The following is a 13,712-nucleotide window of genomic DNA, read 5'->3' on the forward strand; positions in this document are numbered from 1 at the left end:
CTGGTCACAGTGGACTGAGCCAAGGCTGCTTGCCCAAACTGGTCCGCCCGTACCCGAGTACGGCACGTAAGGTGTGCAGCTTGTCCCTGAGCACCCAACCTCAACACGGGTGGCTCCGGTTTTGGCCCTGTGACTCCCCTTTGTCCCAACCTTGATGCAGGTGGCTCCGGTTTTGTCCCACGCAAGTGGCTCCTGCTTTGGCTCTGGGCCCCTCGCTTTGCCTCAACACAGGTGGCTCCCGCTTTGGCTTTGTGCCACTCGCTTTGGTCCCCGCCTTGACCAACCTATAAAACCCTGGAGACCCCTGCTCACCTTCGTGTACACCCCACTGGAGAACAACCGCGTCTATGGGCATCTCGGCCTCAAGGACTCGGCCCTCCACATTGGTAGCTATAATCCCTTACCCTTTTTTCTATCTTTCTTACTATTCTCTATTTTCTCTCCCACTATCGCATTTTGGTGGCACTAAATAAAGGTGCATTTTTTGTTGTATTGAGTTGTCCCCCGCTGTGTCTTTTGTGCTCTGAGATCCTAAAACAAACCATCAGGTTCCCCGCATATGTTTGTGGACCCTGACACCTTTGTAGGATCCTCAGAGCATCAAGCTGGGAACAGTGGAAGTCTCGGGCTGGTAGCTGGGATGGCAGGGTGTCCCGGCAGGGCAGAGGGGTGCAGGGTCACTCTGTAGTGAGATGAGCAGTGCTGATGGAACCACGACAACAAGGCAGGGCTGGCCCAGCTCTCACAGGGCGACAGAGGAACTCAGAATTCCAGGACGAGCAGATGATGGTAGATTTCCCAGGAATGAACGCCTCCAGAGACAGTGAACTCCTCCAGCAGTAGCACCAACACAGCCGTGCTTCCTCCGCGAACGCTGAAACCCAGAGTGACAGGGGATGCCTGAAGCTCTTCCCTTTACCTGCCCCTAAACTCGGTTATCTCTCCCTCCAAGCTTCGACCACCCCTTTGTTTTGTTAAATAGTCTTAAGTACTACTTTTAGTCTCCTTAGTAACTTATGGGGAAAAAATTCTTTAGAGTAAAAAGGAACAAAACCTAACCCCCAACACCATGGTTGCCACAGTGACTGGAGTAACCTCTGTGACACTGGAGGCCTCATGGCTCAGAGGATCCCGGTGGCCACTGCCATGGCTGTGGTGGCCGGGGGGCCCTGGGGACACTGTCACCTGAGGGACAAAATGGGGGGTCAGGGGGACCATAGGGACAGTGAGGGGGCTGGGAACAGCTGTAATGGGAGGTGAGGGGTGACAGGAGCAATGGGGGCCATGAGGTGACAGGTGACAGGGTGTTAGGGGGGCATGGGGGGGTACAGAGGCCAGGGATGTCAGGGGGATCATGGTGGCCTTAGGGCTGACAAGGGTCGGGGGAGTCAGGGGGTTCCATGGAGGTGACAGGGGATGACAGGGTTTGAGGGAGTGCCATGGGGAGTCCCAGCCCATCCACGTCCAGCACACAGGGCTCATCCCCACAGCACTGACTTTGCCGGGGAGGGACAGGCTTGGAACAGGGTCATTCCTGTCCCTGTTCCTGTCCCTGTCCTCCCCTGGCAGGGTGAGGCTCACATCTACCCTCTCACAGATGCCAGATGCCCCCAGGCCTTTGTCTGCTGCTGGAAATGCCCCTGGAAGCTCCTGCCCTCCGGAGAGGGAGCAGACACCATCATGCACCGTGTGTCACCAATGGGTGTTCTCCTCCATCTCAGACCTTTGTTCCAGTTTGGTGGTGAGGTCTGACAGCTTGACACCCAGCATTTAGTTCCTTTTATTTTTCCCTTCATTATGGGGCTTCTGATTGTTAATAAACTATTATTGCAGGTTTTTTTTTCACTTTCATCTATCAGTATTCATTTCCTGCTGGTGGAAAGGGGTTGATGGAACCCTTTAGAGGAGACAACTCATTCCAGAGCGTTCTCCTTTAAGTGACCTCAAACCAAAACAGAGATCCAGCCACAGCCCAGGGAGGAGCCCAGCCCAGAGCAGGGGGATACCTGAGCAGAGGCTGGGACTCCGAGGGAGAGCCATGGAGAGAAGGGCCCTGGTCCCAGGCTGGAGCAGCCTGTCCTTGAAGGAGTGACACATGTGCAGCAGTTGTGGGAGGACTGTCTGCCCATGGGATGGACTCAGGCTGCAGCAGTTTGAGGAAGGTTCTTGCCCATGGGATGGACTCAGGTTGCAGCAGTTATAGGAAGGTTGTTTCGCGTGGGATGGGCTCAGTTTCCAGCAGTTTGAGAAAGGTTGTTTCCCATGGGATGGACTCAATTGCAGCAGTTGCAGAGGGCTGTTTTCCGTGAGATGGAGCCTCGTTGGAGAAGTTACAGGAGAACTGTCCTGTGGGAGGGATCCCACGGTGCAGCAGGGGAACTGTCCCTGAGCAGTGGGAGAAATGTCGAGTGATGAACTGACCACAGCCCCCATTCCCATCTCCCTGTGCTGCTGGGGGTGGAGGGAGAGCTGGGAAGGAGGGAGGAGTGGGGGAAAATATTTTAAGGGTTTATTTTATTTCTCATGATCCTGCCTTGATTTTGTCAGTGTAATTAATTCACTTCATATTTCTAACTGGAGTCTGTTTTGCCCACGATGATTTTTGATGAGTGATTTCTCCTGGGCCTTACCTCAACCCATGAACGCTTTGTTCTATTTTGTCTCCTCTCTCAAGCAGTGGAGAGGAGTGTCTAAGGGGTTTTGGTGGGTTCCTGACAGCCAGGGAAAAGAAAACCAATCCAATACCCAATAAAGAAATTTCATCACCAGAAGTGAGGCCTGGCAGAGTTGGGCAAATTGAAAATTGGCTGCTTATCTAAAAGCCCACAATAAAGAGGGTGGGTGGGTGGATGTTATCTCCCAATAACCAGGTCAGGCCCACCCCAAGTGATGCTGCCATTTGTAAAGGAGAAAAGCCCCAGCACACCTCTGGGCAATCGATGGGATGGGGACTGGTCTGCAGCCTCAGATACTCGGTGTCTGCAGGACAGAATTGTCAGCTCTGTTACAGAACAATGCCCCAGGTGTTGGAAACAGAACCCTTTGAATTCCAACCCATCAGCTCCAGGGATCACTGAAAGACGAAACACTGCCAGGGATTCCTGGCAAATGGATTTTCTGAGCCACCACACCAACAAGGGCTCAGGTATCTCCTGGTGTTGGTGGATCCCTTTTTTGGGGTTCAGATCTTCTCCTGCAGCACCACCAAGGCTGGGGAAGTCACCCAGGCAGTCCCCAAGGAGATCATCCCCAGGCTCGAGGTGCCCACAGGGATGTCATCTGATAGGAGACCCCATTTGGTGTGTGAGGTGTGACAGCAACTGAGTGAGCAGTGGGGAGTGGGGCTGGGGGCCACTGGGGGGACATGGGAAGGGGGGATTGGGGTCCTGGGTAGTGAGCAATAAGAGAAAATAGAATGTTCAGCTCCCCTGAGGGTGCTGAATAGAGCTTAATGATGAAGGAGCAGAAAAAACATCAAAGGATGTCAAAGTGTGGGTACAGTACAGGAAATGTGTCTGGAGCGTGTTGGGAAAGAGATAAAGGGAATTCCAGTTATGGGTTTTGGCAAGTTCTATAACAGAGAAGGAGCAGCACCTGCTCAAAGCAAAAGTTCAAGGCAAGATCATCTGGGATACAGGACACTCAGTGAAAATCACACCCGGTAACCCCAATTTTATGGCTCCTCAGGACAAGAAAAATTATTTTCTAATTTCCTGGCTCCATCGTCTGTCAGCTGCTGTTCTCCCATTTTATTCTGACAAAACAATTCCACTCTAGGCTGGAACCCAGGGTCCTGAAAAGAATAAATAAAAGTAAATTGTGCTGTTAGACAACTGTCGGAATGTGACTCCATTACTTGAAGCTGTAATTGGAGGATTAACCCCTGATATGGAAACAGACCAAACCTGTAAGTGTATGAAAAATTCCTGACCATTGTCCATCTTGGGTGTAGCCTCTCAGAGGCTTCTGCCTGCCCCAGGTGTGTCTATTGAAGGCTTTGAATAAATCCCTGCTTTTAGTCTCATAATTGTGTCTGGGCTCTGTTCCAGGCAGCCACTCCAAGGCATCCTATAAATATACAAATATACTGCACCTTCCCTGTGCCTCAGCCAATGGGGAAAGGAAAAGGGTAAGGTGAGGCCGAGAGTTTGGGATAAAAGGAATCTGCCCCAAGAGGGTCTGTCTGTGGAAAATCTCTTCCTTTACTCCAATAAAGTTTCAAATCTTCTGTGTGGACACTTGGCTCTCCATAGAGTGGATTTTCACCACACACTGAAGTTGCTTTTGAGCTTAAAGCCTGACTTAAAGAATGACAAAAGGGTGTAAAAGTATTTCCACAGGACAATAAAAGCAGCTCAAAGCAGTGGAGAAAGAGTAAAAAGGAAACTGCAGTGTGGTTTTTGACAAGTTCTCTAAGACAGAAAGAGCAGCGCCTGCGAAAGTGAAAGTTTAAGTGGAGGTCATCTGCAATATCACGGCAGTCTGTGAAAATACCCACTGAGATCCCTGTTGAGGAACTCTCCAGGACACAAAGAGGATTTCCTGAGAGATGCAGGGCCATGCAAATATTATGGGTTAACACAACTTGGTTTTTAGTTAAAGAAGAAACAGTTTTCTATAAGCACCTGTTAATTTTCTATGGAAAGGACAGAGACCTGTCAGAGGCCCATTGTTAGATACTGACACTTCATATAACCACAGAGGAAACTGTATGAGCCTTTGTGAACACGCATCTAAAGTTGACATGAGGTTGAGAACTTCCTTTTCCCTCCGTCCTCAGAAGAGGTAAGGTGGCAGCCCAGCTTCTGCCGGGGTCAGGCAGGGCCGGCCAGACCCAGCCCAGCCAAGCCTTTCCTGGTGGATTTTGGGCAGGGGGAGGAGAGGAGAATATGTTCTGTCATAGCCTGGATGGGGTTTCCAGAGGCTGGTAAAACATCCTGCTGCTAAGCTGTGTGGGCTGAGCCCTCCCAGCTCTTCTGGTGACTCCTGGGCTGAGGAAAAGTGTGGGGAGGAGAAGCCCAACTAAGGGAGCGATCAGGCAGCTGAGACCAAAAAGCAGCTCTGCAGTGGGGCAAGGAGCTCAAACCTCTAAATTTTGGCCCAGCTTTGGTGCAGCCTGGCCCTACATCTTCTGCCACTTACCGGGCAAGAACTATCGTGCTCTCTGCAGACCTGGGAGATGTTCTCATTTTTCATGCCAGATGAGACTTATGAAAGCACTGGCCCTTGTCTGAGTGAGAACAAAGTGATTGAACCGTAAGGAGACGCAGCATGAAACGGAGGTCAGTGAAGAGAGAGGAGAAGTTTTAGTTTGGGGGTGATTGAGGAGTTGCCTAGTTTGGGCTGGATTTCTTATAGCAGGCCATGAGAATGGACTAAACTTTCCCCAGAACATTTAGAATGCTTTTAGGGGGATGCAGAGTTCTGGTCAGAGCCGTGGACTGATAGAATTGAGATTGAATGGAGAACTTTGAACAGAGGAAGACAAAGAAAACGTGATATGAAGCCCTTTGCTCCCAGGGAAAAAGAGACCTCTGTTTGTTGAGATGAAAATGGTTTAAGAAATAGAGGAGGATAACCTTTGTTTCATACTAGACGAGGCACTCATAAACAGTACCCTAAAAGTAGCAGATGTGGCCCATGTGCAGTTGTGGGGAAAAGGTGCTAACGGCAGGGGCCTCACAGTTTGCAGAGTTTCTGGGCGGCTGCAGATTTGTGACATGGGAGCCACCAGAGAACTGTTTTCTTGTGCTGATGTCTCCATGAGAGTTTCTAAGAGAGGCTGCTCTTTTTAAGAATGGATGAAATATTATTTTAAAGTGGTGAAACGGACTGAAAATCCCAGGTTTTATCTCTTTATCTTATTAGAGGGAAAGGGAAAAGTTGTGGGGGACACGGAACTGTATTGAGAGTTTCATTTTGATTCTCATTGTTTTCTGTTAGTGTTTGTTAATGAATCTATTTTTACAACTTTTAAGATTTGGGCCTGATTTGCTTTCCACCTACTCTTATCTCAGAGTAGGAGAAGGAGTAGATGATTTCAACAAACACTCAAATTACTGCACTAAATTCCAAACAAAAACTGGTGAATGGAAAACCATTACAACAAATTATTTCCCAGAAAAGCACTGTTTCTGGGTTTGATAGGAGGCCCATTTTAATGAATATGCATAATTAGGATGGATGAATTCCCTGTGGCAAAGTCCCCCTGACCTGCATGACCAAGAGACATCCGCTGTGAGTCCGAGCTGATCAAGAATTCCGGCTTTGTGATCCATCCAGTTCTGTCCGGAAGTTCACTCCGACCCATTTCGGTATCAGGGGCTGGGGGGACACTTGGGACACTTGTGGGGGTACAGGGGACCATGGCATTGTGATTGAGGCCATGTAGGACACTGTGGGGACCCTGGGGGAGAATGTGAGGTGGGATTGGTGTCCTGGGCAAACCTGGGGGACACAGGGGGACACTGAGGGACATGGGACTGGAGTTCACAGGGCTCTGGGGGGAAGAAGGTGGAGCCTGGGAATGTGACTGGGGCAATGGGAGGGCTGGGGGACACTGCAGGGGGAGGAGGGTGATCCCCAGATTTGGACTGGGGTCCTGGGAGGTGTAATTTTCAACAATTCCAAAGGAGACACCGGACTTGACACAGGACTGTGGGTGTGGAACTAGAGTCCGTGCTGGGACCGGAGGACACTGGGGCATCCAGGAGTGACCCCAGGATGCAGGATCAGGGTCCCAGGATGTGTTCAAAGGTCTCATGGACAGGGCTGGCCCCCCTCTCCCCAGGCTGATGCCACACTCCTTCCCCAGTCCCAGATGGAAGGACATTCCCTGTGTCCCTTGGTGTCCGTCCATTTCCCTCAGTATTCCCCCATGTCCCCTCAGTGTCCCCTCAGTGTCCCCTCAGTGTCCCATCAGTTTCCTTCATGTTCGTCCATCTTCCCTGTGTCCTCCAGTGTGCCCTCAGCTTCCCAGTGTCCCCCAGTGTCCCACACTGGTCCTGGTGGCCTCTCCCCTCTCTGGACCCACTGGTTGGGACCCTGGCACTGCTGGCAATGACCGTGGCCACTGAGGCCCCCACGGTGGTGCCCCTGGACATGGCGCTGGACTCCTTTGATGACCAGTACCGGGGCTGCCGACACGCCATGACCGAGCTGTTGCCGGCCCTCAAACACTTGGAGTTCCGGCAGAACCCTCTGTTGGCCCGGGTCTGGGTGAAGGCCGCAGATGAGTGGTGGAGGCGGGGGCCCCCTGTGACCCCCCTGTCCCCAGCCCAGGCCATCGCCCTCATGACCTACACAATGAAGGACATGTACAAGCAGTTCAACGACGCCGTGTGCGTGGCCGGGCGCTCCCGACGGGAATACCGGGACAACTTCCACTTCAAGGTGCTGCATTTCCTGCTGACCGATGCCCTGGCCACGCTGAGGGACACTCGGGGACCGCGGTGTCACCACGTGTTCCGGGGAGTGCGCGGGGTCCGGTTCCAGGTGCGGCCTGGTGACACCGTCCGCTTCGGTCGATTCGCGTCGACGTCGCTGCGTCAAGAGATTGCTCAGCAATTTGGGACAGACACGGTGTTCCAGGTGCAGACGTGGCAGGGCGTGGACATCCGGGAATTCTCCTCCAATCCCAGTGAGGAGGAGGTGCTGATCCCACCCTTTGAGACCTTCAGGATCACCAGTGTCACCCAGGAAGGGGACAGGGCACAGATCCAGCTCTGCTCCGCCGGGACCTTCAGCAAATACAGCTGCGAGTGGCTGCGACGTGACACCATGGGGATGACCTGGAGGACAGGGACACCCACCGTGGGTATGGGGACACCCGTGATAAGGCACAGGGGACAATGACACCCACAGGTGATGGGGGACATGGACAGGGACAGCCGTGACAGGGCACAGGGGTGGGGAGGGGTCCCACATCTGGGAGGGGACAGGGACAGACCTGCCAGGGGAAGTCAGGGACGGAGACAGGGACAAAGATAGGTACTCCCCTGTGCTGACTCAGTCCCTGCCCTCTGCCAACCAGATCTGTGGGGACCAACCCTTTGCTCAATGTGGGTGGGCCAGGACCACCCAGACCCTCCTGAATCCCTGGCAGCCCCCTGACACCCCTCATGGTGCCCCCTGACTCCCCCTGAATCCCTGGCCACTCTAAAGTCCACCGTGACCCCCCCAAACCCCCTTGCCCTCTGTATGTCCCCACTGCCCGCCCCACACCAAATCAACCCTAAAGCCCCTGTGGCCCCCTTGAGCACCAATCTCCCCCTGCACCCCTTTCCACCCATCACCCCTAACCCTTCCCCACCCATGGCCCTCATCTCTCCTGTCACTCCTAACCCCAGGTTATGGCCCCATCTGACCCCCTTGCTTTCTCCATGGCCTCCAGACCTCCCTCATGCCCACCCCCCAAGGTGCCACCTGAACCCTCCTCATTGCCCCCCTGTACCCCTGTAACCCCTGACCCCTCCCTGACCCCCCTCAGCCCCCATCACCCTGATGTACCCCTCATCCTCCTCTTTTTCCCCACAGGTGGGAGAATTCCCAGGGCCCCCTCTCACCTCAGAGGACTTCTCCTGGCCACCACAGCCTTGGCAGTGGCCACCAGGTTCATCAGACCCACGGGGCAATGAAGGTCACCATGGTGTCCATGATCCCCAAGGCCACCAGGACCCCCAGAGAAATGAGGCCACCAAGGCCACCACTGCCATTATGATGACCATGTCCACTACAGCCTCCATGAGGCCACTGTGTCCACCAGTGGCACTATGGTCACTGAGGCTACCCCAGAAGTTCTGTCCACCATGGTCACTAGAACCAACCAGGCTCACCATGGCCACCATGGCCACCAAGACCCCTTGAGCGACAAGGCCATCGCAGCCACAGTGACCACTGTGGCCACCAAGGCCATTGTGCAAATCCATTCTATTAAAAATTCTAATAAAACGATTCCATTAGATAATTCTATTGAAGTAGTTTTATTAAACAATTATATCCAAACAATTCCATTAAAGAATTCTGTCCAAGGCAGCAAAATGAGACAATTCTTAAGCAGGGCTCGAGGTCACTCTCCACATCAACACTCCTGGGAACGTCTCTTTCTCTCAGCCTCACACAGGATCCTTTGGGAGCCTCTCCTTCCCGAGGGAGGAACCTCACACACATTTCATTCCAAGCAGGAATATGGGAGAGGAATCATTTGGGGTTGGGGATTTGGGCTGGGTTTAGCCCAGTTTAGCACCAGTGCAATCCTTGGGCTGGAGGGGACCTGCAGGAACAGCTCTGGAAGTTTACCAAAAATGTTGAAGGTTCTGGCTAGAGCTTAAAGACTTATCAGCAAAAGTGATAAAAGGATATAAAAGTATTTACACAGGACAATAAACACGGCCGTTTAAAAAATAAACCGTGAAATAGAGATAAAGGGAATTATTGTGTGGTTTTTGGACAAGTTCTGTAACAGAAGGAGCAGCGCCTGCCAAAATGTAAGTTTGAGGTGAGGCCATCTGAAATATTGGGGCAGTCAGTGAAATTGACTCCCAGATCCCTTTTTAGAAATCTCCAGGACAATAGGAGGATTTCCGGAGAGAGGTGGAGCCATGCAAATGATGTCCAGGAAAGGTGTTGTTAGACAGGAGGCCGACCTTCATGAATATTTATGATTCTGATGGATAAATTCCATGGCAAAGATCCCCCCTGAGCTGCAGGACCAGGATACATCCACGGTGAGTCCAAGCTGATCAAGAATTCCGGCTTTGTGATCCCTCCAGTTCTGTCCAGGAGTTCACTCCGGCCCATTTCGGTATCAAGGGCTGGGGGGACACTGGGGACACTTGAGGGGGGACAGGGGGACTCTGGGATTTGGGTCTGGAGGGCACTAGGAGAGTCACTGGACTGGGACTGGGGTCATGGGGTGGTCTGGTGGCAGCGATGGGGGGCACAGGGCTTTGGGAGGGGCAGTGGGTACTGGGGGACACTGAGGGGCACATGGGACGGGATCAGGGTCCTGGGGGGCCACCGGGGATCTCATGGGACTGGGAGTGAGATTTGGATATGGGAGGTGGACAAGGGGGACACTGGGGGACCCCAATTCTCACTCTCTCATCAGGAAAGGCTCTAGGTCATCCTACAATTGCCAGCATTTCATCTTTTCATCTCAGTCCTCCTCCTTGCTCTATTGTACTGCCAGCACTGACCCTGCCGCTGTCTCCTCTCAGTGCTCCCAGGGACCCTGGGGTCTCAGCCAGCGGGGCAAGGGCCTGGGTGGCCAGGAATTGGGGTTTGCCATGTCCTCATCCATCACTGTCATCATCTGCAACAGAGGGATCCAGGGACCTACATCCTCCTGAGAGAGCAGTCCCCCCTGGAGAGGTATCAGGGCTGCCTGTGTGCAATGGGACACCAGAGAAACAGGGCTCAGTCTCTTTGGGAGAAATAAATGAGATTTTCAGTCTATCTGGGAGACAAAACTAGTTTCAATGCCACTTGTCTCGTGTATGTGGCAATGCTGCCACAGCTGAGCCCAGCCCTTGGGGCCGCTGTCCCGATGCATTTGGAAGGGCAAGGACACAGTGTGGAGCGCCATGTGTCTTTGTGCTCCGTGTTTGTGTTGCCCCTGAGGGTGACAGTGATGGTGGCACCACTCCCTCAGCAATGGCCTGGCAGGTGGGGAGCCCTCGGCAGCACTCTGGTGGCAGCAGGGCCAGAGCCCTGGGCCCGGGCTCTGTGCCCGTGGTGCCGCAGAGGCCCGGGAGAGCTGCGAGAGTCAGTTCCTTGGGCACTGCCCTGAGCCGGGTGCAGCAGCCGGCCCCTGGCCTTGTGGAAGATCAGAGGGCTCTGGTGGTGCCACTTGTGCAGGTTGTGCAGATACCTGTGGATGGCCCCGTCCTTGCGTGGTGGCCCTGTGTAGCCAAGAGACATGTTTTTGTAACCATCAATTTATTCACAGAAAATTCCCTGGGGAAAGAATTTCAGAAAACCAAAACGTCTCAGGCACGAAACCTGGGCTACAGCCCTGCCCCGCTCAGCTTCCCGTCCCTGGCAAAGGCGCCCAGGCTGCGCTCGGTGGCCCTGGGTGTCATTGCTGAGGGCAGTGAGGAGCCCCGGGGCCGGGAAGAGCCCTGAGGGACAGCCCTGGTCCCCGGCCTCCCCATGGCTCATGGAGCCCCTGCCCACGAGTCCCTGGCACATCCGTGTGGCCAATTCCTCGTGGGCTGGGCAGCGCAGCCTGCAAACCCAGGGCTGTTCCCCGTGGGGCTGGGGCTGCCGTGTGGGAGCGTGGCTGTGGTAAATGTAATGTATAAATTTGTGTATCAAAGATTTGGTTTATTAAAAGTTACTCCACAGCATCTCCGAGATTCCAAGACCTGTGGTGCAAGCCACGAAACCACAAAATTTGCAACAGAAATGACATAGCGGGACTGGAGATGGCCCATTCATCAAGGATGGGCCTCCACTTCACAGCTGCTTGGCATCTGATGTCCATCTCAGTGGGAGATCCGGAGGATGATCAAATCAGCACCCCAAAGACAAGATCCGGGAAGACTATCAGCATCTTCTCACACTTAAGGGAACTTCTGTCTAGACCTTGCTTGGAAATAAAGATACACATCAATATTTCAATGGACTTAGCCTCAGGACAAATAAACCATATAAAAACCCTTACACCAGGACATAGGGTGTGTGGTTGAGGTTGGACGGTACCGTTGTTACTGTCACTCTGCCCACCCAGCATTCCATCAGTGTTGTCCGATTTTATAGTGGCTTTTTGATTGTTTTTTTAATTGTTTTTTAAATTGTATTTTTAATTTGTTAAATAAATTCTGTTATTTTTAATTGACTTCTTCTCATTTATAACAGTGGCCAAAGCCCCTCAGGGCTCTGGGCACAGCAGGGGCCACCAGGCCACAAGTGCGGGCGCTGCTCCATGCCAGCTCCTGCCTGCTCCGCTGGGGATGGGGGCCGGGGGTGGCCCTTTATGACAGGGGCACTCAGTGTCACGGCCCTTTGTGATGCGGGACATGGTGGTGGCCAGAGCCCATTGTGACATCAGGGAGCCCCGCCCTGGCTCTGGGGATATCTAAGGGACGCAGAGCCCTGGGGAGCCCAGTCCCAGGAGAGCCGCGCTCTGAGCAGGAAGCAGCTCCCTGGATCCGTCTGCGGTAGCAGAAGACGGAAATTGTTGACACGATGAACATGGACAAGAAGAAGCCCAACTCCCAGCCCGCGCAGATGCCACTGCTGAGCCTGCGGAGGAGGCCAAGGAGGAGTGATGAAGCAGGAGGGAGAGGCCAGTGGACGGGCAGGGCCAGGATCTTTGCCCTGCAAAAGGAGCCGTCTCCGTCCCACGCCTCCTCCACCTGCTCCTGCTCTTCAGGGACGACCCTCAAGCTGCCACCAGTGCAGCTCGGGCAGCCAAAGGTGGGACCCAAAAGCCTTGAACATGTCACACTCCCACAGGTGCAGCTTGCACAGCCTCAGGCAGCACCGCAGGGCAGCCGGAGCCAGGCCCTGTCCCTCCGTGGGGACAGGCTGCCACTGCTGCCACCAGTGCCACGGCGGCCGTGGCTGACAGCGCTGCCCAGCCTGGTGAGCCCCAGGGACACTCAGAGCCGGGACACAGAGCTGGGCAGCGCAGGGGAGAAGGGGCCACAGCCCTGCAGCCCCTGTCCTGGGCAGCCCTCCAGCCCCGTGCCCAGGGTGCTCCTGCCCCGGCGCAGGGTGGCCCAGGAGGGCACAGCCCGTGTGTCCCCAACCTGGCAGCTGCTGCCTGTGCCACCCATCCCCTCAGGGGCTCGTGCTGTGGGGCACAGCCTCAGGGATGTGGCACTGCAGAAAGAGGATGATGACATCGAGCTCTTTGGAAGGGACAGCAGGAGTGGCCAGGAGCTGTCCCCAGTAGAAGATGACATTGACCTCATGCCAGTGGACAGCACAAGTGATGAGGAGCTGTCCCAAACAGACGAAGCCATCGAACTCGCTCTGGATGACAGCAATAGTGAGCCAGAGATGTCCTGTGTAGAAGAGGCCATTGAGGTCCCTTCAGGGGACAGCAGGAGTGGCCAGGAGCTGTCCCCAGTGCAAGATGACATTGACCTCATTTCAGTGGACAGCACAAGTGATGAGGAGCTGTCCCAAACAGATGAAGCCATCGAACTCGCTCTGGGTGACAACAACACGGAGCCGGGAATGTCCCCTGTAGAAGAGGCCATTGAGGTCCCTTCAGGGGACAGCAGGAGTGGCCAGGAGCTGTCCCCAGTTCAAGAGGATATCGAGGTCATTGCAGGGGACAGCACAAGTGATGAGGAGCTGTCCCAAATAGACGAAGCCATCGAACTCGCTCTGGGTGACAGCAACAGTGAGCCAGAGATGTCCCCTGTAGAAGAGGCCATTGAGGTCCCTTCAGGGGACAGCAGGAGTGGCCAGGAGCTGTCCCCAGTAGAAGATGACATTGACCTCATTTCAGTGGACAGCACAAGTGATGAGGAGCAGTCCCAAATAGACGAAGCCATTGACCTCTTTCTGGTTGACAACCACACGGAGCCAGAGATGTCCCCTGTAGAAGAGGCCATTGAGGTCCCTTCAGGGGAAGGCAGGAGTGGCCAGGAGCTGTCCCCAGTTCCAGAGGATATCAAGGTCATTGCAGGGGACAGCAGAAGTGACAAGGAGCTGTCCTCAGTGGAAGAGGACCTTGAGGTCCCTTCAGGGGACAG

The 13,712-nt window shown here is 54.0% G+C and overlaps 3 protein-coding genes across 3 annotated transcripts in view; 1 reads left to right on the forward strand and 2 right to left on the reverse strand.

Annotated features, from left to right (window-relative positions):
• Nucleotides 1-13,712, reverse strand: part of LOC136372600 (NAD(P)(+)--arginine ADP-ribosyltransferase 2-like) — a 188,934-nt gene that overhangs the window by 129,078 nt on the left and 46,144 nt on the right. The window lies entirely within an intron of this gene.
• The window catches only part of LOC136372775 (NAD(P)(+)--arginine ADP-ribosyltransferase 2-like), a 104,370-nt gene that overhangs the window by 59,498 nt on the left and 31,160 nt on the right, over nt 1-13,712 (reverse strand). The window lies entirely within an intron of this gene.
• Nucleotides 6,113-8,993, forward strand: LOC136372573 (erythroblast NAD(P)(+)--arginine ADP-ribosyltransferase-like). Its single transcript, XM_066337237.1, has 3 exons — nt 6,113-6,237; nt 6,961-7,816; nt 8,536-8,993. The coding sequence occupies exons 1-3, from the start codon at nt 6,184-6,186 to the stop codon at nt 8,634-8,636; spliced, it is 1,011 nt and encodes a 336-aa protein (XP_066193334.1). The 5' UTR covers nt 6,113-6,183; the 3' UTR covers nt 8,637-8,993.

Source organism: Sylvia atricapilla, chromosome 1 (genome assembly GCF_009819655.1).
Source record: "Sylvia atricapilla isolate bSylAtr1 chromosome 1, bSylAtr1.pri, whole genome shotgun sequence".
Lineage (NCBI taxonomy): Eukaryota > Metazoa > Chordata > Aves > Passeriformes > Sylviidae > Sylvia > Sylvia atricapilla.

Excerpts from the sequence above, each read along its gene's own strand:
- LOC136372573 (XM_066337237.1), top strand. The coding sequence starts at position 6,184 with ATGAATTCCCTGTGGCAAAGTCCCCCTGACCTGCATGACCAAGAGACA. Across the intron at positions 6,238-6,960 it reads ATGACCAAGAGACATCCGCT|TGTGCCCTCAGCTTCCCAGT; the intron begins GTGAGTCCGAGC and ends TGTGTCCTCCAG. Across the intron at positions 7,817-8,535 it reads GACAGGGACACCCACCGTGG|GTGGGAGAATTCCCAGGGCC; the intron begins GTATGGGGACAC and ends TTTTCCCCACAG.